At 43.2% G+C, this 27,980-nt stretch overlaps 1 protein-coding gene across 1 annotated transcript; it reads left to right on the top strand.

The window, feature by feature from the left end:
• The first annotated feature begins 1,208 nt into the window (after nucleotides 1–1,208).
• LOC139374453 (endoribonuclease Dicer-like) lies at nucleotides 1,209–27,958 on the top strand. Its single transcript, XM_071115491.1, is given in 25 exon segments — nucleotides 1,209–1,390; nucleotides 5,381–5,543; nucleotides 5,678–5,808; nucleotides 6,128–6,262; nucleotides 6,721–6,881; nucleotides 7,822–7,990; nucleotides 8,240–8,398; nucleotides 10,935–10,995; nucleotides 11,694–11,847; nucleotides 12,264–12,313; nucleotides 12,316–12,442; nucleotides 12,686–12,791; nucleotides 17,211–17,386; nucleotides 17,531–18,362; nucleotides 18,651–18,788; nucleotides 19,310–19,466; nucleotides 20,520–20,665; nucleotides 21,143–21,393; nucleotides 21,652–21,907; nucleotides 25,148–25,400; nucleotides 25,679–25,947; nucleotides 27,094–27,256; nucleotides 27,469–27,544; nucleotides 27,800–27,876; nucleotides 27,879–27,958. Coding segments are annotated over 25 exon segments (4,404 nt in total). The 5' UTR covers nucleotides 1,209–1,276.
• The last annotated feature ends 22 nt before the right edge of the window (nucleotides 27,959–27,980 follow it).

A 27,980-nucleotide genomic window follows, 5' to 3' on the forward strand; every position in this document is an offset into this window, starting at 1 on the left:
TGTACTACTTTTGACCTTGGCCCATATATGGGTTGGTTGTTTAGCAACAAAAACAACGAGCGTGCAAACATGGGACAAAACAGATGAGGTTGACAACATGTAAACTATATATTGTCTCCAATGTTTATTGAACTCATACATTTGCACAATGACCACTTGTCTCTCAGTTGTTGGTTAGCTAGCGAATCTTAGCCATATTAGCATTGACATGACATCAGTCAAAACAAGCTGATACAAGCCACTTACGATTCCCCACATGGTAGTTTCTTGTCATTTTTCCTAGCATTGCAGAATCACAACAACAGGCTGACTTCTGTCCCATGGAAGCGTGCACATTGTTTTCGTGACGTTGTCAGCCAACCCATCTATAGGGGCTTTGATCAAAAGTAGTGCACTATATAGGTAATAGTGTGTCATTCGGGACGTAGACAGAGAGAACGAGAGAGCCAACAGCTTTTAACCAGCAGCAAATGTGAGCGCTCTATAAAAACGAGGGCTTGTGCTGGCTAAGCTGAAATGACTTCTGGGATTGGTTGCAGCTGTGTTCTACAGCAGTGGTCAGGGCAGGCGTGTGTTCTTGATTTTAGGGTGGCAAAAATGTGTTGAAAAGCCAGTTTGTCATCCAGAAATTAGACACCCCCCCTAACCAGGTGCGTCCCTTCTCCACTCCACTCCACACCAGCCCTCTCTCATTCCCTCCAAGCAAGATGTCTGTGTTCTCATTTATTTTCCCTCTGTCTGTGATTGCGGTTTAGGAAGGAAGAATCTTCAGCTCCTCAAGCACTGTCATTAAAGCCTTTCAACTGTGTAGAGGTAAAATTGGTTTTACCATAAGCCTAACGTGTTATAGCTAGCATGGTTGGCCAGAATCTAGGATACCAGTTTTATTTGCTTCGGTGTAATAGGCCTATTCATGGATTTGATGTCGGGGGGTTGTGTATTTCTCTGTACAGCTCCTCTAGTTAAGATGTGGGGGAGTATGATGAGCTGATTGATGAGCGTTGATCATGAAGCCCAGAGTAAGTGCTGCCTGGTCCATCACAGAGTGTATGTCCCTACCTGTAAGTATATATTTGTGTGAATAATAATATCATGTGTTTTATTGATCTTGTCAATAATATTAGTAGTGATTGTATTATTAGTAACATCCAGCCTGTATGATGCCTGTTTTTTTGTGAACCAGTAAGTTGTAGAGGAAGAGAATGAGGAAATGAGATAAAGATAAAGTGGACGAGTGGAGGACTGCACCCCCAGCATCCCCCAGTCCTGAAGCAACATGTCAGGACTCCAGCTGGTCACCCCCGCCTCCAATCCCATGGGGCCTTTCTTTGGTCTCCCGTGGCAACAGGAGGCCATCCACGACAACATCTACACGCCTAGGAAATATCAGGTGAGGAAGGAGGAATTCCAATTGACAATGGAGCTCAACTGACATGTTTAAACTGACACTTGACTATGCACTAGGAAAAAGATTGCAGTGCATTGTACGCAGACATTGGTATCACTTTCCCCATTGATCTAATATCTGATAATGACTATAGCCTAACCTATGGAATAAAGATGGATACCCGCACGCAAATGAATGCTCCCGCAGTTTTTTGTGCAACACTTCGACTGGCCTGACAGAATGGCTAACTCAAAGTGACACAACGACTAGGTTCCAGTTTAACACCGCTCACCGTATGACCACAGTAAATAGTCGCCATCACACTCAGGCCAGGTCCATCTCCAGTGAGACTCCTGCGCAGGTGTACTAATAACAGAGTGATAGCACTGTAATAACAGAAATATAAGGATACTTAAAACATGAATTTAACAATCTCCCACTTGTCTTTAAAGACAAATAAAACATCAACAAAATAATGAAATGTCCCAAGAATTATTTAAGTTCCTCATCACAAATGGGTTGGGTGACAACGTTTTTATTTGTGTTAGTCAAGCTGCCACTTTCCATTACTGAGTGCCTTTAGGAGCACAAGACCGGATGCTACCTTTTCAGTCAGATAGTCAGCAAGCTTATCCTTTGTGGCCGACCAGGAAAACAGCTTTGAGGTGGGGAATCACAGTTGTAGCAGAAGTCTGTGAGCCACCCCAGATGAAGTCGTTAACATGACAGGCAAGTACTCCAGTCACATTGCAGTGTTGATCAAGCCAATAGAAGACTGCATGATTTACTTGTGACATTTTTCTACCTGTACTCAGCATTGTTGCCCTGACTTTGTTGTACCAGTAGAGTGATGCACCTGCCAGGCCATACACAGACTTTTTTAGTTTCCACAGTGTTCCTTTGCTCTTAGCTTCAGGCGGAAGTCGGTTGTGAATGTCCCTTGACAGCTCTGTTTCCTGCAAAAATGCAGATTTGATGTCTATGGAATGAAGTTTCCATTTTTTCTGGCAGATCTGAGTGACTCTGAGGCACATGTCTGTGAGTCTTTTGAGAGTTCTTTAGCAGCCAGCTCCTCAAAAGGGTACACACCCACCTTATTGAGACACATTTTTGGTCAATGTCTATGACTTCCTCAAACACTCATTTTTTTCTCCAATTACTGAGCTCATCTAGTTTAGCTGAGTCAAATGACATGTCCTTTGTTTCAAGTACGTCATTCTTTTTTTCTCGATTTTCTATTAGTTCAATTCTGAGATTATCTACAAGTGACAGGTCAGCTGACCCTGTTGTACCAGGAAGTGTAGCTGGTACTGCAAGTTGTACAAGTTCTGGTGTTTTCCTTTGGCTTTTCCTGTTCGTCCAATGACTGTTGCTGTGTGTCTAATACTACTTTCTCTGTCCATGTAAATGTCCAGTTTTCAGATTGGAACAACCATGTTGTCTTAACACATGTGGCTGTTGTTGAACGTTTTCCTAATTTGAACCCTCAACAGTATTACCTGTGTCATGGTTGAAGGTCTATGCTCTATTTTATGTGTCAGTTTCAGTGCCCTGACAATAGTGCCTCACAAATATCACTACACCATCTTGGCCCATGACTACTCCCGGTCCTTTCCATCCTTGACAGTCAACTCGTTTGTAGTACACTTTGTTTCCAGTCTCGTACTTGTCATTTGTGGGTCGAAGCTGTTTACGCAGAACCCTGCGAATTCTCTCTGAACACTCGGCTTCAGTGAACGCTTTTCTCGCTGCATGTAGTGCTGAAAGGTGCTGTCCCACCCATTCCCTCACACTGGTCCCTTCTAGTGCTGGTGACTTGTCAACCAGTATAGAGTGAAGATTAGGGTTCTGACCCAACATTAGTTGCTATGGGCTGTAACTATGAACATTGTGCATTGAGTTTTTTGCCATCAAAGCCCAATCTAGGGCTGTTTTCTAATCACATCTAGTATCTTGCTTCAATTTCAGCATGATCTCTGTGTTTGATTGTGTCTCTCCAGAAGTCCATTGCTTCATGGACTGCATGCAGCAGTTCGCTTTACTTCCATTTTAATTTCTCAGCCAGTTCTCTTATTTCATTATTATTGAATTCTCCTCCATTGTCACTGTACAATTTATTAGGCGGGCCATGCACACTTATCCAGGAATTAATGAAGTGCTTGATGATTTCACTGGGTTTCAATGTTTCCAGCACTGAAGCGTGTGAAGTGGTCGATATGTGAAGGTACCACACACTTGGTCCTAACTCATGTAGATCAACAGCCACTGTTTCATTACTTGGAAGCCAGTACTTGGAAGCCAGAGGCAAACCAATAGTTGGTCTGGGCTTAGGTTTCCTGTATTTCTGAAGTCTGTCAACTGTTGCATGTCCAAACTGTTTGTGAAGTTGTAGCAATACTTTGTGTTTGTCCTGGTCATACTCTCTTGACTGTCAGAATCTCCATGCGCTCTGTGTCCGTCAGAATCAAATATTTACATGGACTCTGTGTGATGTTTTTGTCTAAAATGTTTACACAATAGTGGCCTGAGGTAGTAGGTTCAAGGGTCACTGGTTGTTTAAACATCACTGCCTTGTCATTTTTTATGTCTAGTACAGCCCCTGTCTTCTTGAGGGAAGCTTTGCTTAATAGTAAGGGGATATCTGTAGGGACCACCTCTTTTTCAATGTGACACTTAGTCTGACCTATTTTTGCTGGCACCTTGACCTTCTCGGTAGAATGGACGACTCTCCCATCTCCAAATTTGAAAGTTCTGTTGCTTGGTGTGTCAATCATATTTAGTTCACTGACATAGCTATCAAGCCATTTTGCACCACACACTGTGCGTGTTCATGCAGTAACAATCACAGCAGATCCTAAGGATTCAACTACACAGATCTCAGAAGCAGTGCAATGTTACACTGCTCCATCTCTGTGTTTACGTTTTCCTCTGTTAGCTTAACCTGTTCATTTTTATGAGGACAGTCTTTAATCCCATGCTAAGTGCTTTGCCAAATAGCACGTTTTGATCTCCTTCCATTCCTGTCCAGTGGATTTGTGCTGGGCAAAGGTGCCCTCGTCTGGTTGTCTTGAGAACGTGACTTGTTGGCGCCTTTTCTCTGCTGCTCAGTGTAATATGCTGCGTCACTCACTTGCATTCCATCTGTTATTGGCGCGACAGACGTCTTTTCACCAAAAATATTTGTGACTTCATTGACGCTAAAGTCAGCTCAGTACAAGCAGTCAAATCCAACTGTTTCTCCCTACCATCCAGACAGGCAGTATCTAGCAACTTGAAAGCTAACACGGCACCTGGGAGAACCAATTCGTCCTTGCACATCCTATTGTACTTCTGTTTAAATCAATTATGTAGTTTGTCATTGCAACCGAATGTCTCTGGTAACACTGTCAAGGTTTGAATATGCCTTGCAGGCACAGTCTTTCTCTTCTTTAAGAAACACAGAATCCAGTACTCTGATCAAAGTTCTCATACCGTCATCCTGGTTCAAATCCTCCAGGGATATTTCCAGTGCTGTATATCTCGCTCTTCCCTCGAGCAATAATACCAAGAGCAATAATACCGCAAGAGCTTGCTTTTTCTCCTCCAGATTAGTAACCCGTAACTATCATATGACCTCTTCTCGTCAGTGGCACAATGTAGTTATTAGCCATCGTCTGCTACCAGTGTTAACTCAAAATGGCACAACAACTAGGTTCCGGTTTACAATGTCCACCGTATTACAACAGTACATAGTCGCCATCACACTCAGGTCTGGTCCGTCTCCAGTGACATTACTGTGCACGCACACTAATAACAGAGTGATAGCACTGTAATAACAGAAACAACCGTTAGCAGGAAGACCTTCGGGTCTAAATGTTGTTAAATAAACTGTGGGAACATTCGTCAGTGTGTGGTTATCTATCTTTATTTTTTTGTATTTTTTTTGTAACCAGTTATTGAGTGGGCTTGCACAACAGTTGAAACTAATGACTGTAACCTTCTCTTCCCTGCCAGGTTGAACTTCTTGAAGCAGCTCTTGACCACAATACTATCGTCTGTTTAAATACTGGCACAGGGAAGACCTTTATTGCAGTACTCTTAACTAAAGAGCTTTCCCACCAAATCCGGGGAGACTTCGCCAAACATGGGAAGAGGACAGTTTTCCTGGTGAACACAGGTAGCTAGCTACATTTGGAGTCACAAAGAAATCCACTATTCGGTGCATCCAAAAGTTTCACACTTCTCCCAAAGGTATGATTGAGACCATGAGATTTCTCTGTTTTCCCTTCTTTTCTTGAATGATAAATAAAGCATCGTCTGTGATTCAGCAAGCAGCTAGTGTTAGGACCCACTCTGATCTCCAGGTTGGAGAATACACCAGCGTGGAGAAAACCTCCTCATGGTCTGGGGAAAAGTGGAGCCAAGAAATTATCGAAAATCAGGTGGGGTTCATTGAACACAGATCTGGAAAATACCAATTGCTAGCAATTTTGTCATATAATTACAATTGCCAGAATAATGTACCAATTGTTACCAATTACTTTCATGATAAATACCATTGGTAATAGCATTACTAAAGTTTTCCCCTCTCAATTTCAACAACCACTGAATTCCCAGTGTCATTTCCATGAGGACTGGAAAGTTATCATTCTGTGGATGGACCCAATCAATGTCACGACACTGTAATCTATTATTCAAGGCAATATGCCATCCCTCCATCCTACCCTCCACTCATTCTCTCCATCATTTCTGTTCTTCTAGGTGCTCGTTATGACTTGCCACATCCTCCTGCATGTGCTGAAGAATGGAGTGTTGCCACTATCGAAACTCAACCCTATGGTGTTTGATGAGTGTCACCTGGCAATCACAGACCATCCCTACCGGGAGATAATGAAGGTACAATTACAGTCTACTCTACGTAGTTATGCATTCAAGCTTCCTTCCCTGTATGGCGGGAGCCAAAGCATTATGGAGATTGGAGTTTAGTCATTATATTATTCACCATTGGAAATTAGGAAAAGTGTTGTCAGTCAGCCTTCCTTATTGAGCCCCGTTGCAGGCTGTTCAATGTTTTAGCATTTTCTGTCCTTGTATCTGTTTCTGCTATGTGAGTTTCACACAGTTTCAGTTATGTTAGGTCTGTCTCTATCTCTGTTTCAGCTATGTGAGGGCTGTCTCTATTTCTGTTTCAGCTATGCAAAGGCTATCTCAATCTCTGTTTCAGATATGTGAGGTCTGTCTCTACTGTATCTTTTTCATTTATGTGAAGGCTCTCAATCTCTGTTTCATTAATGTGAGGATTCTCTCCTCTGTTTCAGTAATGTGTGATCAGTCTCACGCAATCTATGTTTCAGCTATGTGAAGGCTCTCTGTGCAGCCCTCGCATCCTGGGCCTCACAGCATCCATTCTGAATGGTAAATGTGACCCATCTGAACTGGAGCAGAAGATCCAGAACCTGGAGCGGATCTTAAGGAGCAATGCAGAGACTGCTACTGACCTTGTAGTCCTTGACAGGTATTGTAATAATACACACCATGGCCCATATTCATTAACTTCTTGATGCACCCATCCCGTTAGTGGGATCATTTTCGTCAACATCCGCTGAATTGCAGAGCGCCAAATTCAAATTAAATTACTAAAAATATTTAATTTTCATGAAATACGCAATAAATGTTCCTTTTGTTCCATAAAGATTATTTTTATATCCAAAATACCTCCATTTGGTTGGCGCGTTATGTTCAGAAATCCACAGGCTCGAGCGGTCACAACCGGGCAGACGAAAATTCCAAATAGTATCCGTAAAGTTCGTAGAAACATGTCAAACGTTTTTTATAATCAATCCTCAGGTTTTTAAAATATATAATCGATATTATTTCAAACGGACTGTACCTTCTTCAATAGGAGACAGAGAGAAAATGTCTGCTCCAAGCTGTTGCGCATGCAAAACTCTGCTGGCACCCAGCCATACAATGACGCAATGTGATATTTCTCGCTCATTTTTCAGAATAAAAGCCTGAAACTATGTCTAAAGACTGTTCACAACATGTGGAAGCCATAGGAAAAGGAATCTGGTTGATATCCCTTTAAATGGAGCGAAGGCAGGCAATGGAACAGAGAGCTTTCAGGAAAAACAGCAATTCCGGGTTGGATTTTACTCAGGTTTTCACCTGCAATATCAGTTCTGTTGTACTCACAGACAATATTTTGACAATTTTGGAAACTTTAGAGTGTTTTCTATCCTAATCTGACAATTATATGCATATTCTAGATTCTGGGCTTGAGAAATAGGCAGTTTCATTAGGGTATGTTTTTCATCCAAACATCAAAATACTGCCCCCTACACGCAACAGGTTAAGCAACTCCTAGTAGGAGTGCTTATCTAGGAGCAGGTCCCCAACTGTCCACAATCATATTATTTAGGATCGAAAAGGGGAAACAACTGTGTGTGTCTCAGATATGCTTCCCAGCCCAGAGAAGTGGTGCTGGACTGCGGACCCTACCCGGACAAGAGTGGCCTCTCTGAGTGTCTGCTGAGCGAGCTGGATGAGGCTCTCCACTTCCTCAACGACTGCAACCTATCTGTGCCTCGAGAGGACAGAGACCCCACCTTCATAACCAAACAGGTCTGACCTTATATACATATCCAAGCTTGTATCCCAAATGGCACCATATTCCCTATATTTGTGCACTACTTTTATTCAGAGCCCTACAGCCTAGCCTATACATCTGAGAATTGTAATTGTCTGCTTTGTCTTTAATGTCACTTGTCTGCTTTGCTGCACAAGTTGTCGTTGTTAAAGATAATGTGTTCTCAATTACTTACCTGGTTAAATAAAGGCTAAATAAAGAAATGTCTCCCTGCTCTTCCCCAGGTGCTGAGGGACTGCCGGGCAGTGCTGCTGGTGCTGGGGTCGTGGTGTGCCGACAAGGTGGCTGGTATCATGGTGAGGGAGCTACAAAAGTACATCAAAAACGAACAGGAAGTGATCAACAGGAAGTTCCTGCTCTTCACTGACAACATCCTGAGGAAGGTATGTCCAGTAAGCTGTCTATATACTCCTGTGTGTTTGATGTAAGGTATGTGTATACAGTTGAAGTCCGAGGTTTACATACACCTTAGCCACATACATTTAAACTCAGTTTTTCACAATTCCTGACATTTAATCCTAGTAAAGATTTCCTGTCTTAGGTCAGTTATGATCACCACTTCATTTTAAGAATGTGAAACGTCACAATAATAGTAGAGAAAATTATTTATTTCAGCTTGTATTTCTTCCTTCACATTCCCAGTGGGTCAGAAGTTTACATACACTCAATTAGTATTTGGTAGCATTGCCTTTAAATTATTTAACTTGGGTCAAACGTTTCGGGTAGCCTTCCACAAGCTTCCCACAATAAGTTGGGTGAATATTGGCCCATTCCTCCTGACAGAGCTGGGTAACTGAGTCAGGTTTGTAGGCCTCCTTGCTCGCACATGCTTTTTCAGTTCTGCCCACAAATTTTCTATGGGATTGAGGTCAGGGCTGTGTGATGGCCACTCCAACACCTTGACTTTGTTGTCCTTAAGCCATTTTGCCACAACTTTGGAAGTATGCTTGGGGTCATTTTCCATTTGGAAGACCCATTCACAACCAAGCTTTAACTTCCTGACGGATGTCTTGAGATGTTGCTTCAATATATCCACATAATTTTCCTACCTCATGATGCCATCTATTTTGTGAAGTGCACCAGTTCCTCCTGCAGCAAAGGACCCCCACAACATGATGCTGGCACCCTCGTGCTTCACGGTTGGGATGGTGTTCTTCGGCTTGTAAGATGTTCTTCTGCCCCTTTTTCCTCCAAACGTAACGATGGTCATTATGGCCAAACAGTGCTATTTTGGTTTCATCAGACCAGAGGACATTTCTCCAAAAAGTTTGATCTTTGTCCCCATGTGCAGTTGCAAACCGTAGTCTGTTTTTTTATGGTGGTTTTGGAGCAGTGGATTCTTCCTTGCTGAGTGGCCTTTCAGGTTATGTCGATATAGGACTCGTTTTACTGTGGATATAGATACTTTGTAACTGTTCCCTCCAGCGTCTTCACAGGGTCCTTTGCTGTTATTTTGGGATTGATTTGCACTTTTTGCACCAAAGTACGTTCACCTCTAGGAGACAGAACGCGTCTCCTTCCTGAGCGGTGTGACGGCTCCATGGTCCCATGGTGTTTATACTTGCGTACTGCCGTGTCTTTACTATCATTAAATTGAAGACTTATAGTTTTTATTAAATATTCTCTGTAATTAGTATCAACTGATTAATCATGTAACTGTAATTAACAAGGAAGTTGGGGCACCAAGCAAAAATATTCAGATTACAAGGTTATAATTTCCTAATATAACCTTTCAGATATTTTCATATCTGATCCATAGTCTTCTGATTAATTATTTATTTATTTTACCTCACGCTAGTCTCATTCCAAACGTCGTAAATTGTTGGTTATCTGCATGAATCCAGTCTTCACTATGAGTCATCCATACATCAGTTGTCTAAAACATTTATTTATTACTAACTAAGTAATTCACAGAAATGCATAAACAAACAAACAAGGTAAATGTGGTTACAAGAAATGATAGGGGAATGTACCCTAGTGGGCTAAACCGGCATTGCGGCTTGTTAGACAAAAGGGGAAGTGGGGGTCAACTGAGATGAGACACTACAAAGTTGATAATTATAACATTTGAAATGCTAATCCTTTGCACATGAACGCTCACTCATTCGGGAACAATTGTAATCAATATATATATTTACGCTCAGTTTGTCGTCGGGATCTTTGTTGAAAAGTTTGTTTCTGTTGGAGAGTTTTGTTCTCTCTCTCTCTCTCTCTCTCTCTCTCTCTCTCTCTGGGGATAGTTCAGAGGGACATTCATTTGATTGTTATGGAATGGATGTTTCGGCGGTTGTTGATCTTCGAGTTCAATGATACCGAATTCCTTGCTGCAGACTAGTAATTAATATCAAAGACTTGTTCTTATTCTGTCGTTATCGATAGTCTAAGAGTTTAACCACGTGGTATGGTTAAAAGATTCAGCAATGGTCTACAACCTTCGTCCTCTCCTAATGGAGAAACACATGGTCTGGTGATAATTTCTCAAAGTTGGGTTCTATTCGGAATTGCAGAAAAGGCTGTCCCAGGATGCCTGACCCTAAATGGGCTCAGGGGCGGTCCTCTGATTTAGTTAACTCCAATTCCCTTTTTGAGGTTTCCTTCATTAAACAGTCCAAAATCACATTGTAAAATTGTGTAAACAGTATGATACTCACTCATTCATCTTATACAACAATTAGATGTAAACCTCATATCTGAGGCTGTTATATAAACAGCGTTATGGTAATGTGGCCACACCGTCTCCCATGAGCTTCCCCAAGTTGTAACAAACGGACCAGTTCGTAGCTGGATTCTTCACCGATCTTTTATACTTTCTCCGGAACATGAAATGTGTTCGTACCTCAAGTTCTGTGAGGTGGAAGAAATTCCTTTGTTCTCTATGAAAATTTACTCTGCCTCATATACTGTGTGGCCATGTGGCAGGGTCTTCTCCTCAGGAATTTACGACTTTTCTCTGACCACAGCAGCATAGTTGAAGGGGGAGGTAGGGAGAGGGGGATGGGGCTTGCTATACCCAAAGAGGGCAACATCATGACAGTACTATTGTTTGTACAGATGAACGTGGTACCTTCAGGCGTTTGGAAATTGCTCCCAAGGATGAACCAGACTTATGGATGTCTACAACATTGATTTCAAGCAAAGAGGCACGGAGTTTGAAGGTAGGCCTTGAAATACATCCACAGGTACACCTCAAATTGACTCAAATGATGTCAATTAGCCTATCAGAAGCTTCTAAAGCCATGACATAATTTTCTGAAATTTTCCAAGCTGTTTAAAGGCACAGTCAACTTAGTATATTTAATCTTCTGACCCACTGGAATTGTGATACAGTGAATTATACGTGAAATAATCTGTCTGTAAACAATTGTTGGAAAAAGTACTTGTGTCATGCACAAAGTAGATGTCCTAACCGACTTGCCAAAACTATAGTTTGTTAACCAGAAACTTGTGTAGTGGTTGAAAAACGAGTTTAAATGACTCCAACATAAGTGTATGTAAACTTCTGACTTTTATAAAAAAGCGGTATTGTAAAATCATACTGAGAGTGTTTCGAAATACCTTTGGATATGCTGTAAATACAGTATACCACCCAACCCTAGTGTCAAATCGGTGAATGTCCAATGTCTGAAAGTATTCATTCACCATGTAAACTTCCATTGTTTACATTTTCTCTTCTTTCAGTTGAGGATTCCATCACTCTAGATTTGGACTTTAAATTCATGGAGGACATAGAGAAGTCTGAGGCTCGTACTGGCATTCCTACCACCCTCTACACCAAGCAGAACCCCTTCACCTTCAAACTGGAAGACTACCAAGACGCTGTCATCATTCCACGGTACGCTGCTTGCTTCGCTACATACCCTTCCCTGACTGAGGAGCCAAATAGCTCCCTATATATTGTGCACTTATTTTGACCAGGGTCCATAGGGAAGAGACTTGATTTAAACAGCATACAATTCATTTGATATGAGCCATAAGATTATACACTGAACAAAAATATCAACGCAACATGTAAAGTGTTGGTCCCATGTTTCATGAGCTGAAATAAAAGATCCCAGAAATGTTCCATATGCACAAAAAACTTTTCTCGTTCAACCGGATATTAAGAATGTGTCCTTCATGTTTTTTTTTTACACTCAGTGTATATCTTCACTGTTCCATTTATGCCAACCGTTGACCTCTAATCACTCTCTCGCTCTCTCTCCTCTCTCTCTCTCTCTCTCTCTCTCTCTCTCTCTCTCTCTCTCTCAGGTATCGTAACTTTGACCAGCCTCACCGTTTCTACGTGGCTGACGTTTACACCTCACACCACTTAGCAAGTTCCCGTCACCGGAGTATGAGACTTTTGCTGAGTACTGCAAAACCAAGTACAACCTGGACCTATCCAATATAAACCAGCCACTATTGGATGTCGACCACACCTCCTCACGGTGAGAGAGAGGAGAGGTGGAAGGAGGAGGAAGGAGGGAGAGAGAGGAAAATGTATCCTATTCAACTCTCCATCATCATAAGGATGCCCTTATGAGGTCTCTCAGACCTCCATGGATGGTGGGGGGAAGCACCATCAAAATAAAAAGATATGGGAAGAACACTTTATCTGTACCTTTACACCCATGAAGGTTACTGTATCTGAAGTACTGTGTAACTCATCCAGTTCTGACCTCTGCCTGCAGACTGAACCTGTTAACTCCTCGCCACCTGAACCAGAAGGGGAAAGCACTGCCCCTCAGCAGTGCAGAGAAGAGGAAGGCCAAGTGGGAGAGTCTACAGAACAAACAGGTAATCAAGTCTACATACAAAGCCATGGATCCACCTTCCACCATATTTAGAGATGAACCAATGGCTGAAGACTAACTCTGAAGATGGTCTAAAACAGGGTTCCCCAGCTGGCGGTCCGTGGGCCGAATTTGGCCCGCTGGTGATTGTATTTGGCCCCCCATGTTTTCGTTTTTTAATTGTTGGAAGTAAAAGACTGTAAAAACATCAGCAAATCAGCTGAAAGTGAGTAACATTTTGGAAATCTGTTCTAAGTATTCCCACGCATAATATATGATTGTATACAAGTGTATGCAAGGTTTCAAATTATTATGTTTTTGCCCAAAACTATGTCTGGGGGAGATGGCTGCCGTTTTACGGGCTCCTAACCAATTGTGCTAATTGTGTGTATTGTTTTACGTTATTTGTAACTTATTTTGTACATAATGTTTCTGCCACCGTCTTTTATGACCGAAAAGAGCTTCTGGATATCAGGACAGTGTTTATTCACCTCATACTGGACCAAGATTTTTCTTTAACGACGCGAAGGATTTACTTCAGACACCGGACAATGCCCAAATCCCATTCGCATGAAGAAGAGACAGAGATATCGGGGACTTACAGTACCAGTCAAAAGTTTGGACACATCTACTCATTCAAGGGTTTTTCTTTATTTTTGCTATTTTCTACATTGTAGAATAATAGTGAAGAATAACACATATGGAATAACACATATGGAATCATGTAGTAACCAAAAAAGTTTGTTAAACAAATCAAAATAAATTTTATATTTTTATTCAAAGTAGCCACCCATTGCCTTGATGACATCTTTGCACACTCTTGGCATTCTTTCAACCAGCTTCACCTGGAATGCTTTTCCAACAGTCTTGAATGAGTTCCCACATATGCTGAGAACTTGCTGGCTGCTTTTCCTTCACTCTGCGGTCCAACTCATCCCAAACCATCTCAATTGGGTTGAGGTCGGGTGATTGTGGAGGCCACGTCATCTGATTCAGCACTCCATCACATTCCTTCTTGGTCAAATAGCCCTTACACAGCCTGGAAAGTGTGTTGGGTCATTGTCCTGTTGAAAAACAAATGATAGTCTACTAAGCGCACACCAGATGGGATGGCGTATCGCTGCAGCGTACTGTGGTAGCCATGCTGGTTAAGTGTGCATTGAATTCTAAATAAATCCCAGACAGTGTCACCAGCAAAGCACCATCACACCTCCTCCTCCATGCTTCACGGTGGGAACCACACATGCGTAGATCTTCCGTTCACCTACTCTGCGTCTTACAAAGGCAAATTTGGACTCATCAGACCAAAGGACTGATTTCCACTGGTCTAATGTCCATTGCTTGGTTTTTTTTTGCCCCAAGCAATTCTCTTCTTCTTATTGGTGTCCTTTAGTAGTGGTTTCTTGGCAGCAGTTCGACCATGAAGGCCTGATTCGCTCAGGCTCCTCTGAACATTTGATGTTGAGATGTGTCTGTTACTTGAACTCTGAAGTATTTATTTGGGCTGCAATTTCTGAGGCTAACTCTAATGAATGTATCTTCTGCAGCAGAGGTAACTCTGGGTCTTCTTTCCTGTGTTTTTGCCATTATATGGACTTGGTCTTTTACCAAATAGGGCTATCTTCTGTATACCACTCCTACCTTGTCACAACACAACTGATTGGCTCAAACTCATTAAGAAGGAAATAAATTCCACAAGTTACTTTTTAACAAGGCACACCTGTTAATGGAAATGCATTCCAAGTGACTACCTCATGAAGGTGGTTGAGAGAATGCCAAAAGTGTGGAAAGCTATCATCAAGGCAATGGGTGGCTACTTTGAAGAAACTCAAATATAAAATATTTTTTTATTTGTTTAACACTTTTTTGGTTATTACATGATTCCATGTGTTATGTCATAGTTTTGATGTCTTCACTATTATTCTACAATGTAGAAAATAGTCAAAATAAAGAAAAACCCTTGAATGAGTAGGTGTGTCCAAACTTTTGACTGGTACTGTAGGCGAGTGTGTAATCCGCCTCTTCCATCAGTCCTATTAGCCAATGTGCAATCATTGGATAATAAAATGAATGAGCTCCAATCAAGACTAACCTACGAACGGGGACGTTCAAAAACTGTAATATCTTTGTTTCATCGAGTTGTGGCTGAATGACGACATGGATAACTTCAAGCTGGTTTGGTTTTCTGTACATCGGCAAGATAGAACAGCTGCCTCCGGTAAGACAAGGGGTTGTGTCTTTTTGTAAATAACAGCTGGTGCAGGAAATCTAAAATTAAGGAAGTCTCAAGGTTTTGAATCGCCTCAGGTAAAGTATCTCAAAAGCTGCATACCACACTATTTACCAAGAGAGTTTTCATCTATATTTTTTGTAGCTATTTACCACCACAAACCTTTGCTAAGACCGCACTCAACGAGCTGTATAAGTCCATAAGGATACAAGAAAATGCTCATCCAGTGGCGCTCCAAGTGGCCGGGAAACTTAAATCTGTTTACCTAATTTCTACAAGCATGTCATATGTGCAAAACTCTAGACCACCTTTACTCCACACGCAGAGATGCCTAGAAAGCTCTCCCTCGCCCTCCATTTGGCAAATTTGACCATAACTATCCTCCTGGTTCTTGCTTACAAGAGAACTCTAAAGAAGGAAGCACCAGTGACTCGCGCAATACGGAAGTGGTCAGATGACGCAGATGCTAAGCTGCAAGACTATTTTGCTAGCACAGACTGAAATATGTTCCGGGATTCATCCAATGGCATTGAGGAGTACACCACATCAGTCACTGGCTCCTTCAATAAGTGCATCGATGACGACATCCCCACAGTAACCATATGTACATATCCCAACAAGAAGCCATGGATTACAGGCAACATCTGCACTGAGCTAAAGGGTAGTGCTGCCGCTTTCAAGGAGCGGGATTCTAACCCAAACGCTTATAAGAAATCCTGCCATGCCCTTCGACGAACCATCAAACTGGCAAAGCGTCAATACAGGACTAAGATTGAATCGTACTACACCGACTCCGACGCTCGTCAGATTTTGTAAACTATTACGGACTACAAAGGGAAGCACAGCCGCAAGCTGCACAGTGACACAAGCCTACCAGACAAGCTAAATTACTTCTATGCTCACTTCAAGGCAAGCAACACTGTTCTAGACGACTGTATGTTCACGCTCTCCGTAGCCAATGTGAACAAGACCTTTTAAACAAGTCTACATTCACAAGGCCGCAGGGCTAGATGATTACCAGGACGTGTACTCTGAGTATGCGCTGACCAACTTGCAAGTGTCTTCACTAATATTTTCAACCTGTCCCTGACTGAGTCTGTAGTACCAACATTTTTCAAGCAGACCACCATAGTCCCTGTGCCCAAGAACACCAAGGTAACCTGCCTAAATGAGTACCGACCCATAGCACTCACTTCGGTAGCCATGAAGTGCTTTGAAAGGCTGGTCATGGCTCACACCAACACCATTATCCCAGAAACCCTGGACCTACTCCAATTTGCATACCGCCCCAACAGATCCACAGATGATGCAATCTCTATTGTACTCCACACTGCCCTTTCCCACCTGGACAAAAGGAACACCTACGTGAGAATGCTATTCATTGACTACAGCTCAGCATTCAAAACCATAGTGCCCTCAAAGCTTATCACTAAGGTGACCTTGTGACTAAACACCTCCCTCTGCAACTGGATCCTGGACTTCTTGACAGGCAGCCCCCAGGAGGTAAGGGTAGGTAACAACACATCTGCCACGCTGATCCTCAACACGGGGGCCCCTCAGGGGTGCGTGCTCAGTCCCCTCCTGTACTCCCTGTTCACCCACGACTGCATGGCCAAGCACGACTCCAACACCATCATTAAGTTTTCCTACAACACAGCAGTGGTAGGCCTTATCACCGACAACGATGAGACAGTTTATAGTGAGGAGGTCAGAGAGCTGGCAGTGTTGTGCCAGGATAACAACCTCTTCCTCAACGTGATCAAGTCAAAGGAGATGATCGTGGACTACAGGAAAAGGAGGGCCATGCATGTCCCCATTCTAATCGACAGGGCTGTAGTGGAGCAGGTTGAGAGCTTCAAGTTCCTTGGTGTCCATATCACCAACAAACTATCATGATCCAAACACACCAAGACAGTTGTGAGAGGTCACAACAACACGTGCCCAATTCCCTCTCAAGAGCCTGAACAGATTTGGCATGTGATCCCTGGTCTAGAATCTAGATTAGAGTATTTTGGAGAACCATCTTCTCCTACTTCTAGAAAGATGCTTCCTCCCCTCCACAACTTGGTCCCAGAGCTGTGTGCCATCCACCTCATCCCAGTATCTACTTTATTTCTGGCCCTAGCCTACAAACATCTGGAAGGATGTCGAATTTTCTTTCTTTTTTTCCTCCCCTTACCTCTGCCCTTCCAGATCCTGGTCCCAGAGCTGTGTGCCATCCACCCCATCCCAGCCTCTCTGTGGCGGAAGGCTGTGTGTCTCCCCAGCATACTGTACCGCCTCCACTGCCTCCTCACAGCTGAGGAGCTGAGGGCCCAGACAGCCAGCGACGCTGGAGTTGGAGCCCAGACCCTGCCCCCTGACTTCAGGTACATCTGATACATTTTGCTTTGATGACATTTTGAAAAACTATCCCTTTTAATACTTGATTTAATGACTGGCTGTTTAATGACAGCCAGTCATTTACTCTCCAACACTAAATACTGCCCCTACATCTCACTCTGTTTTTGTAGGTATCCAATCCTGGACTTTGGATGGAAGAAGTCCATCAACAGCAAGTCTTTCATCTGTCCGCGTGATGAGGAAGAGTATGATGATGAGGAAGAGGATAGCGGTGATGAGAACTGTAAACATCACGACCAGACTGCAGCCACTGACCCTGCTGTTGCTCAGCAGCCCTGTAGTGGCTGTTATGTCTCCTCCCAGCCTGAGAGGGGTGATGTCAGCAAACACCCAGAAGCTGACAGGCCAGAGGAGGAGGAGCCCCAGCAGCCAGACTCTGCCTCCTGCACCAATACCCTCACTAACGGCACTGCTGCCGTCGCCAAAGACGACAGTGACTACGGCGACCACACACACCTTCATGACGGACGTGATAACTCCCATTTCCTCCCGGCTGGCCCTGGTTTGCCACTGGAGAGTGAAGAAGTATCAATAACAATGACAACACAAACCACTACCTCAGTTCTTCCTGTGCAGCTCTCTCCAAGCACAGATAACCAGAATCTAACCCCAACACGGCCCTGGACCCAGTCTCAGCTTCAGCACCCTCAGCCCCGAACCCAGCCTCAGCCCTGGACCCAGCCTCGACCCCCACAGCCTAGCGATGAATGTAAACCAGGGGGGACCACAGACCTCCGTGAGGGCAATGGACACCACGTGAATCAAACTACCTCAGACTCCTGCAGCCCAGCAACAGTGACGTGGCCCAAAGGCACCGCTCCCATCACAACCACAGCACTTTTACCTGACTACTCAAAGACCCAGGAGACCAGTTCCACAGGGGGACACACACCTGGCCCCTGCCCCAAGACCCTGGGGCCCAACCCGGGGCTTATCCTTCAGGTAGGGATGGGTTCAACACAAGTTTTTCAGAGTCAGTTCTTTGGTCAATTAATTGATTACCTAATTGAAGTTTTGATTGTTTTAACTAATGAATATGTCCCGCAATTCAAAATATCAGTTAAATGTGTTTTCAGATGCTCTGAATAGACTAACTGATTAATGTAACTGATCCCCTACCTTCAGGCCCTGAACAAAAAATGTATTACTTCAAAAAATGAAAAAGGCAAGCACTCACTTATAAGTTTCTATTGAATCCTTTTTTTTATTTTATTTTTTACATTTCTGCAGGCCCTGACCCTATCCAACGCCAGCGATGGCTTCAACCTGGAGCGTCTGGAGATGCTGGGAGACTCGTTCTTGAAGCACCTGTTCTGTACTTACCCCAACGCACACGAGGGACGACTCTCCTACATGAGGAGCAAGAAGGTGAGCCTGGCAGTGGGTTGGAGGGAATGGTGTTTGCCCTGCATCCCAAATGGCACCCTTTACAGTGCACTACTTTTGACCATGGCCCGCGTATCGTCAAAAGTAGTGCTAGCGGGAATAGGGTTGAATGTCTGAATGGAATGTTTGTCAATGGAATACTTTGTGTTTGCCTATTTGCTGTAAGATAGTTTGTTTTTTAGTCATTGACACATATGCCCATAATTTTGTCGTGTTTCATGTATTTCAAGAAAGTATGGATATGATCCATGTGTGAAATGGTGTGAAGTGAATTATTTTCTGTCTTTTTATTTTATTTTACCTTTATTTAACTAGGCAAGTCAGTTAAGAACAGATTCTTATTTTCAATGACGGCCTAGGAACAGTGGGTTAACTGCCTGTTCAGGGGCAGAATGACCTTGTCAGCTCGGGGGTTTGAACTTGCAACCTTCCGGTTACTAGTCCAACGCTCTAACCACTAGGTTAGAGCGTTGGAGTGTTAACCCTGCCGCCCGTCTTAACAGGTGAGCAACTGTAACTTGTATCGTCTGGGGAAGAAGAAAGGTCTTCCAAGCAGGATGGTAGTGTCCATATTTGATCCGCCGGTCAACTGGCTGCCCCCTGGCTACGTGGTCAACCAGGACGAGAGCAGGGAAGACGAATGGGATAAGGATGAGGTACGTGATGCTCTGTTATTCATGAGACCACCAGAGGGCAGGCTTTCACCTTACTGGTATACTTCAACTGATAGTGTTTCCTCCATATGATACCGAAGGAGATTGTCAATAAATGCACATGGGTAAGCTTTATAAAGAGTACATGAATGATCTCTTGTTATAGTAGCTTTCTCTCTCTTAGTGAACATGTAGACATTCTTATACATTATCCAAATGAATGCTAAATATAAAATGAAATAAATGTAGCATGAATTAGTATGACAGCAGGGTAGTAAACGGTACAGGGTGATAAGGGGTCGTTAGGGAAACTTGGGTATTGCTGGAGACTCTTCCTGGGCTGTTCGGGAGGTGTGTGTGTCTGAGGTATACGAGGTCAACCACAGTGTTGAATTTTGTTAGGCTGGCAAGTCTGCATTTACTTACCGTGTGTGTGCTCGTCGTGTGTGTGCGAGAGAGAAAGTGGAGAGTGTATTCGTAACACTGTGGTGTGTGTGTGCATAATGTGCTCGGGGCAATGTCATTTTCAGTGTCAAGGCCTGGCTGTATTCTGACAAAATTAGATGTCAGTGCCATTAGCATTTAATTAATATGCATTAGAGAATTTCCCACACGGTCAACTTTATGGGTTATTAATGATTATTAATGTAACATTCAGGACGCAGCTTGTCAGATATCGAATTGCATTAGGCCTATGAGGCATTGAGTTGGATAGGCCTGCCTCCCCTCTCACATTCAAAGCCCTCTTAGCTGACCTAATGCTGTGGTGAGAGTGAAACTCTGAGACTATAATCTGTGTAAATCCCACTGTGGGGCTTGACCACGGCTTCAGGAGTCAACTACAGGCCTGGAGGCACCACTGGATTAAAGAGACGTTGGGTAATAAATAAGACATTAATACAATCCACATAGTAATCCATCCACTTTTTCTGTCTCCCATTCTCGCTATTCTTCTACCCTCTTCCTTTCGTTGTTTCCCTCTCGCCATCCTCGCACTTACTCCCTTATCTTTTACTCCTCTCTCCCTCCTTCCTTCCTCACTCATCTTTCAGAACCAAAGAGGACCCCCTGGACAATGGTAGTGCTGGAAAGGAGTTATGTGAGGATGAGGTGCAGCTCGAGGAGGAGTTGCTGGAGGTGGATGAAGATCTGATGTGGAAGTAGTCTAAAGAAGTCAGCATCGAGGACGACCTGGAGTACTTCCAGGTAGGGAGGAGTTCAGCACAAGGCGTCTGTCCCAAATGGCACCCTATTCCCTATATAGTGCAATACTTTTGACCAGGGCCCATATGGCTCTGGTCAAAGAAGTGCACTACTATAGGGAATAGGGTTCCATTTGGGACATAGTTACGTTTTTCAGAATTGATTAGGCAAGGTGATGGTTAGTGGTGATTAATCAAAGTTGAATTTTTTTTTTTTACTAATAAATCTAAGTTCTCTTGGCCAAATATAGTATGAGGTATGAATGCATACTAGACACATGCTTACTTATCTATCACAGGGGGGAAAAGCTGAATCAAAACACTATCTAGTTTATTTAAAATAATTTGTCTGTCCGGCTATGGAAAACACCACTCACATTTATTTTAATAAAATAATAATAATAAAAAATGTTTTAAAAAATGTATACAGATGCCCCCCATCACAAATGTATTCATTGCTCTAACTCATCCCTACTACCAGGAGCACATTAAGTTAATCGACAACATGCTCATGAGCTCCGGTGCCTTCGGCAAGAAGATCTCCCTCAGGACCTTCCCCGCTGTCCTCGCCACCCCGGCCCCTGGCCCCAGCCCCTCCGCCCGCTCCTCCTCCCCTGCAGCCGAGCCCAGCTTCGGGGTGTGGAAACCCCCCAAGAAACCTGGCCCGGTCCCCACCCCCGACTACCCCTCGGAGCCTGGCGGTGGTGGCTCAGCAGATGAGTTTGACTACAGGTGAGTCCCCCACCCCCATACTATGTAAAGTGGAACCTGAGAACCTAGGTGGAAAAGCGCTATATTAATACAATCTATTATGAAGTAATTAAGCCTTGTCTGAACCAGAATGGCCCATAGGGCAGGAGCCGATTTCCTGTTTCTGTAGCTTGAGGCAGCTTTGATGTACAAGTAAACCCCTGGACACGATGCTAGTCTATCGCAGGGCTAGGTGGATGTGCTATATAAATCCATTAAATTATTATGCATTATTATTAGCTCGTGGGACGCCATGTGTTACTTGGACCCCAGCAAGGCGGGGGAGGAGGATGATTTCGTGGTGGGTTTCTGGAATCCGTCTGAGGAGAACTGTGGGGTGGAGCTGGCAAAACAGTCCATCTCCTACGACCTGCACACGGAGCAGTGCATCGCTGACAAGAGCATTGCTGACTGTGTAGAGGCACTGCTGGGCTGCTACCTCACCAGCTGTGGGGTGAGGGCTGCTCAGATGTTCCTCTGCTCCCTGGGACTCAAGGTATATACACCACATTACACCACCTCTATCTAGAATGAACTTTAATGTCCCCAAGGAGTAAATTGTCTTATACACACACAGTACTGCTGGATACAAAATATAGACTACATTACGCACTCTACATAATACAAGCATTCCATGTTACCCTTGTCATACACATTCTCATATTGCCACATAAATACATACATACTTTTGTTAATGTAGTGTATGTGGACACCTGCTCGACAAACATCTCATTCCAAAATCATGGGCATTAATATGGAGTTGGTCCCCCCTTTGCTGCTATAACGGCCTCCACTCTTCTGGGAAGGCTTTCCACTAGGTGTTGGAACATTGCTGCGGGGCCTTGCTTCCATTCAGCCACAAGAGCATTAGTGAGGTCGGGCACTGATGTTGGGCGATTAGGCCTGACTCGCAGTCTGCATTCCAATTCATCCTAAAGGTGTTCGGTGGGGTTAAGGTCAGGGCTATGTGCAGGCCAGTCAAGTTCTTCCACACCCGCTAACGACAAATCATTTCTGTATGGACCTCGCAATGTGCACGGGGGCATTGTCATACTGAAACAGGAAAGGGCCTTCCCCAAACTGTTGCCACAAAGTTGGAAGCACAGAATTGTCTAGAATGTCATTGTATGCTGTAGCGTTAAAATGTCCCCTTCAGCGGAACTAAGGGGCCTAGCCTGAACCATTAAAAACATCCCCAGACGATGCATTCGGGCAGGTAGCGTTCTCCTGGCATCCGCCAAACCCAGATTCTGCCAGATAGTGAAGTGTGATTCATCACTCCAGAGAATGTGTATCCACTGCTCCAGAGTCCAATGGCGGTGAGCTTTACACCACTCCAGCCGATGCTTGGCATTGCACATGGTGATCTTAGGCTTGTGTGCAGCTGCTTGGCCATGGAAACCAATTTCATGAAGCTCCCGACGAACAGTTATTGTGCTGACGTTGCTTCCAGAGGCAGTTTGGAACTTGGTAGTGAGTGTTGCCACCGAAGACAAACAATTTTTTACACACTTCAGCATGCAACGTTTCAGTTCTGTGAGCTTGTGTGGCCTACTACTTCATGGCTGAGCCGTTGTTGCTCCTAGACATTTCCACTTCACAATAACAGCACTTACAGTTGATCGGAGCAGCTCTAGCAGGGCAGAAATTTGTCAAACTGACTTGTTGGAAAGATGGCATCCTATGACGGTGCCATGTTGAAAGTCACTGAGCTCTTCGGTAAGGCCATTCTACTGCTAATGTTTGTCTGGAGATCGCATGGCTGTGCGCTCGTTTTTGTACACCTGTGCGCTTGATTTTGTACACCTGTCAGCAAAGGGTGTGGCTAAAATAGCCGAATCCACTAATTTGAAGGGGTGTCCACATACTTTTGTTTATGTAGTGGACTTATGTGTGTATATATATTTTTTTAGCCATGCTTGTTAAGTGTGCCTTGAATTCTAAATAAATCACTGACAGTGTCACCAGCAAAGCACCCCCACAACATCACACCTCTATACATACATGTGTGTGTATATATATATATGGATAACCATATATATATATATATATATATATATATATATATATATATATATATATATATATATATATATATATCTGAACCAGAATGGCCCATAGGGCAGGAGCCGATTTCCTGTTTCTGTAGCTTGAGGCAGCTTTGATGTACAAGTAAACCCCCTGGACACGATGCTAGTCTATCGCAGGGCTAGGTGGATAAGTGCTATATAAATCCATTAAATTATATATATATATATAAAGTACCAGTCAAACGTTTGGACACCCCTACTCATTCCAGGGTTTTTCTTTACTTTTTACAATTTTCTACATTATAGAATAATAGTGAAGACATCAAAACTATGAAATAGCACATATGGAATCATGTAGTAACCAAAGAAGTGTTAAACAAATCTAAATGTATTTTATATTTGAGATTCTTCAAATTAGCCACCCTTTGCCTTGATGACATCTTTGCACACAATTGGCATTCTCTCAACCAGCATCATGAGGTAGTCAGCAGGAATGCATTTCAATTAACAGGTGTGCCTCGGAAATTGCAGCCCAAATAAATGCTTTAGAAAAGCAATGAACATTAGACCGGTGGAAATCTGTCCTTGGTCTGATGAGTCCAAATTTGAGATTTTTGTTCCAACCACCGTGTCTTTGTGAGATGCAGAGTAGGTGACCGGATGATCTCTGCATGTGTGGTTCCCACCAGGAAGCATGGAGGAAGAGGTGTGGGGGTGCTTTGCTGGTGACACTGTCAGTGATTTATTTAGAATTCAAGGCACACTTAACAAGCATGGCTACCACAGCATTCTGCAGCGATACGCCATCCCATCTGGTGTGCGCTTAGTGGGACTATGACCCAAAACACACCACCAGGGTGTGTAATGGCTTTTTGACCAAGAAGGAGAGTGATGGAGTGCTGCATCAGATGACCTGGCCTCCACAATCACCTGACCTCAACCCAATTGAGATGGTTTGGGATGAGTTGGGCCGCAGAGTGAAGGAAAAGCAGCCAACAAGTGCTCAGCATATGTGGGAACTCATTCAAGACTGTTGGAAAAGCGTTCCTCATAAGGCTGGTTGAGAGAACGCCAAGAGTGTGCTTGTCATCAAGGCAAAGGATGGCTATTTTGAGGAATCTGAAATATAAAATATTTTTTTATTTGTTTAACACTTTTTTGGTTACTTTATAATTCTATATGTGTTATTACATAGTTTTGATGTCTTCACTGTTATTCTACAATGTAGAAAATAGTAAAATAAAGAAAAACCCTTGAATGAGTAGGTGTGTCCAAACTTTTGACTGGTACTATGTGAGTATATATAAATATTTACGTATTATTTCATAGTAATTTCCTATTTTTGTGTTGATTGCTACCCAATGTGGACCTGAAAGAGTTAATGGAATATTTTTTCTGTTTTTTGCTTTGGAATTTCCATTTAAAAAGCTACAAAACATTGTAACGTCATTATTTCATAACGCTTTTAATGTAAAAAAAATATATATATATTGAAATCGAAAACCGTGATAATTTTTCAATTATTGTGATTTTATATTTCAATAACAATGTCAACGGATCAAAACAGGTATTACCGGTGGAGAGGAAGTTCTTCCACTGCAATACAAATACTTTTGGGCAGCTGATGCAAGCACACCATTTTTCTTCTGGAAAATTACCCGTTGTAGTTCAATAATAAAATCTTTCTCTATCAATATATCAAACAGGTGTTACCGGTGGAGAGTCGGACTCTGAGGGATGAGGGCGGAGTCACAGAGGTAGCGAACCTTGACGTCCAATATGGCTGGCTGAAGATCCCGCCCCGCTGCATGTTCGACCACCCGGACGCAGAGCGCACCCTCAACCACCTCATCTCCGGCTTTGAGAACTTTGAGAGGAAAATCAGCTACACCTTCCAGAACAAGGCCTACCTGCTGCAGGCGTTCACACACGCCTCCTACCATTATAATACCATTACAGGTAAAAAATATCACAATATTAGGTGAGGACCTAATAATAGCACAAGGTGAGGGCTTGTAGTAGCACAGCAACCCAATTGCAATACGATCATACCTGAGGGGCTGTGATATCACAACAATACCATTAGCTGAACCATTGTTAAGAGGCAGGAAAAACCCTTTAAATAGTTGATTCCTGCTTGCCTTTAGTATGTCTGCTCAGTGATAAGCTTATTTTGTGTCGGCTTAGTATCACTCCTTCCTGCTCTCTTTCTCGTCCCCGCTCTCTCTCTGTCCCAGATTGTTACCAGCGGCTGGAGTTTCTTGGCGATGCAATTTTAGACTACCTCATAACGAAGCACCTTTATGAAGACCCTCGCCAACACTCTCCCGGCGTGCTCACAGACCTGCGCTCGGCACTCGTCAACAACACCATCTTCGCCTCCCTGGCCGTCCAGTACGACTACCACAAGTACTTCAAGGCTGTGTCGCCCGAGCTGTTCCACGTCATCGACGACTTTGTGCAATTCCAGCTGGAGAAGAAGGAGATGCAAGGCATGGACTCTGTGGTGTGTTTACGGTTAGGTGGTCCATCTCCGGGATTTTGAAGTTGGATTATATCTCAAATGGCACCCTATTCCCTATATAGAGCCCATTAGGGCTCTGGTCAAAAGTGGTGCACTATATAGGGAATAGGGTGCCATTTCAGATGCAGCTTTGGTGAAGAAGTTGTTTGTTGTGGTGTATTTATTGGTGCTTTCTGGATGAGAAACAAAAGTTGCATGTGTTTGTTTGTCATAGTGCGATGTACATCTGTTGTATTTCTCTTGTTCTACTGTTCGGGATGTCCGCCCATTCCCAATTTTCCCAGCACACCCCAGTGTATATGTTGACCGAGAAATTTTTGCAGGGACAAAATGATAGCTTTTGGCCTTGTTGATAATTACTAACATTTAAATGTGTTTTGTGGGACATAATCATGTTTTTTCTGCCACATATGCTAATTATTAACAGCCCAAAACATGGGTTGTCAGTTCTTTATGAATCTGTTTTATATTTTGTTGAGTTTTGAGTATTGGAAAGAGAGTTGGATTGGAGTGAGAGCAGTTGGATTTAATTTATTTTGAAATGCCTATCTTGGCAGTGAATCTGGTCTCGTTTGAGCAGTGCTGGTTTTATGCCTAAGGGACAACATTGGATACAGTAAGAGGAAAAACAAATTCAGGAACATTGGTAAATATTTCTCCTTAATAAGCACAACTGGACGACGGGGTCTCCAGAGTGTGCAAGGGTACAGCTGACTAAGTTTTTGGGATTTAATACAGTAACAACTTGAATACAGTTCAATACCTGTATCACTTGTATTCAATACTTCGAATAAACTATTGACGCTTGCCGATTTGCAAACTTCTATCGATGTAGGCCTATACGTAAAATGAAGTGTGTAATAGATATTTTTCTCAGATGACATTTTCCAAGGAAAATGCTAAATTCACTCTGTAGCTAACGTTTACTTTTTTCTACGCGCATTTGTTACTGGATGGATAGGATATGAAATAGGGGACAGTGCTCAGTCAGAGTTATTAGAAAGAGGCCACACTACAGCACAGACAATCATTTTTTTCCTTTAATCCACTCGAGACAAAATCTTTATTTTTTTCACCCTAATAAAAACAACTTGTACTTCATCTCTGTTATTCCACCCTTTCTTTCAGCTGCGGCGGTCAGAGGAAGACGAGGCGAAAGAGGAGGACATTGAGGTCCCCAAGGCAATGGGAGACATCTTTGAGTCGCTAGCCGGAGCAATTTACATGGATAGCAGGATGTCACTGGAGACTGTGTGGCAAGTGTATTATCCAATGATGAGGCCACTTATAGGTAAGGAGGAGAGAAACGAAGAGAGGGAAACTTCGACCACCTTTTAGATTTCCTCTTTTCTGATTGTTTGATAGTTCATGCAGGGAGGCTTTTAGTTCCACTGATTTGCAAAATGTAAAAGTTCTCATATTTGTCTGTCCCAGCGATACATCATATTGAGGAGGGTAAAACGATGAGGGTTCGTGTTATAACACTTTTCTTTTCCCTCGCAGAGAAATTCTCAGCTAATGTCCCTCGCTCTCCGGTGCGGGAGCTGTTGGAGATGGAGCCAGAGACGGCCAAGTTCAGGTAAGAAGGTTTTTTTACACTATTTATTTGATGGTTTTAGCTTACATACTTGATTGCAATTAGTGTAATCTTTCCCATTATTTTCTATCCCCTCACCCTCTACCCCATATAGATCCTAAAATTACAAATGCATTGTTTTATACAATATGTTACCATATTTAATCAGTTTCTAGAATGAAAGTTTTTCTGGTTGTGTTGCTAGGATGCCATTGTCCCTCTAGTGTCCTTTATGTAATTCTTTGCCCTCCCCTTCAGCCCTACAGAGAGGACGTACGACGGGAAGGTTCGTGTGACGGTGGAGGTCGTAGGCAAGGGCAAGTTTAAAGGCGTGGGTCTGCCGCCGCGCGCCGGGCTCTGCGCAGCTTCAAAGCCAACCAACCTCAGGTCCCGAAACAACTGAGCGTCACACGCTAACTAGCTAGCTACTGACGCTAGC

The sequence above is a fragment of the Oncorhynchus clarkii genome, chromosome 19 (genome assembly GCF_045791955.1).
Source record: "Oncorhynchus clarkii lewisi isolate Uvic-CL-2024 chromosome 19, UVic_Ocla_1.0, whole genome shotgun sequence".
Taxonomy (NCBI): Eukaryota; Metazoa; Chordata; class Actinopteri; order Salmoniformes; family Salmonidae; genus Oncorhynchus; species Oncorhynchus clarkii.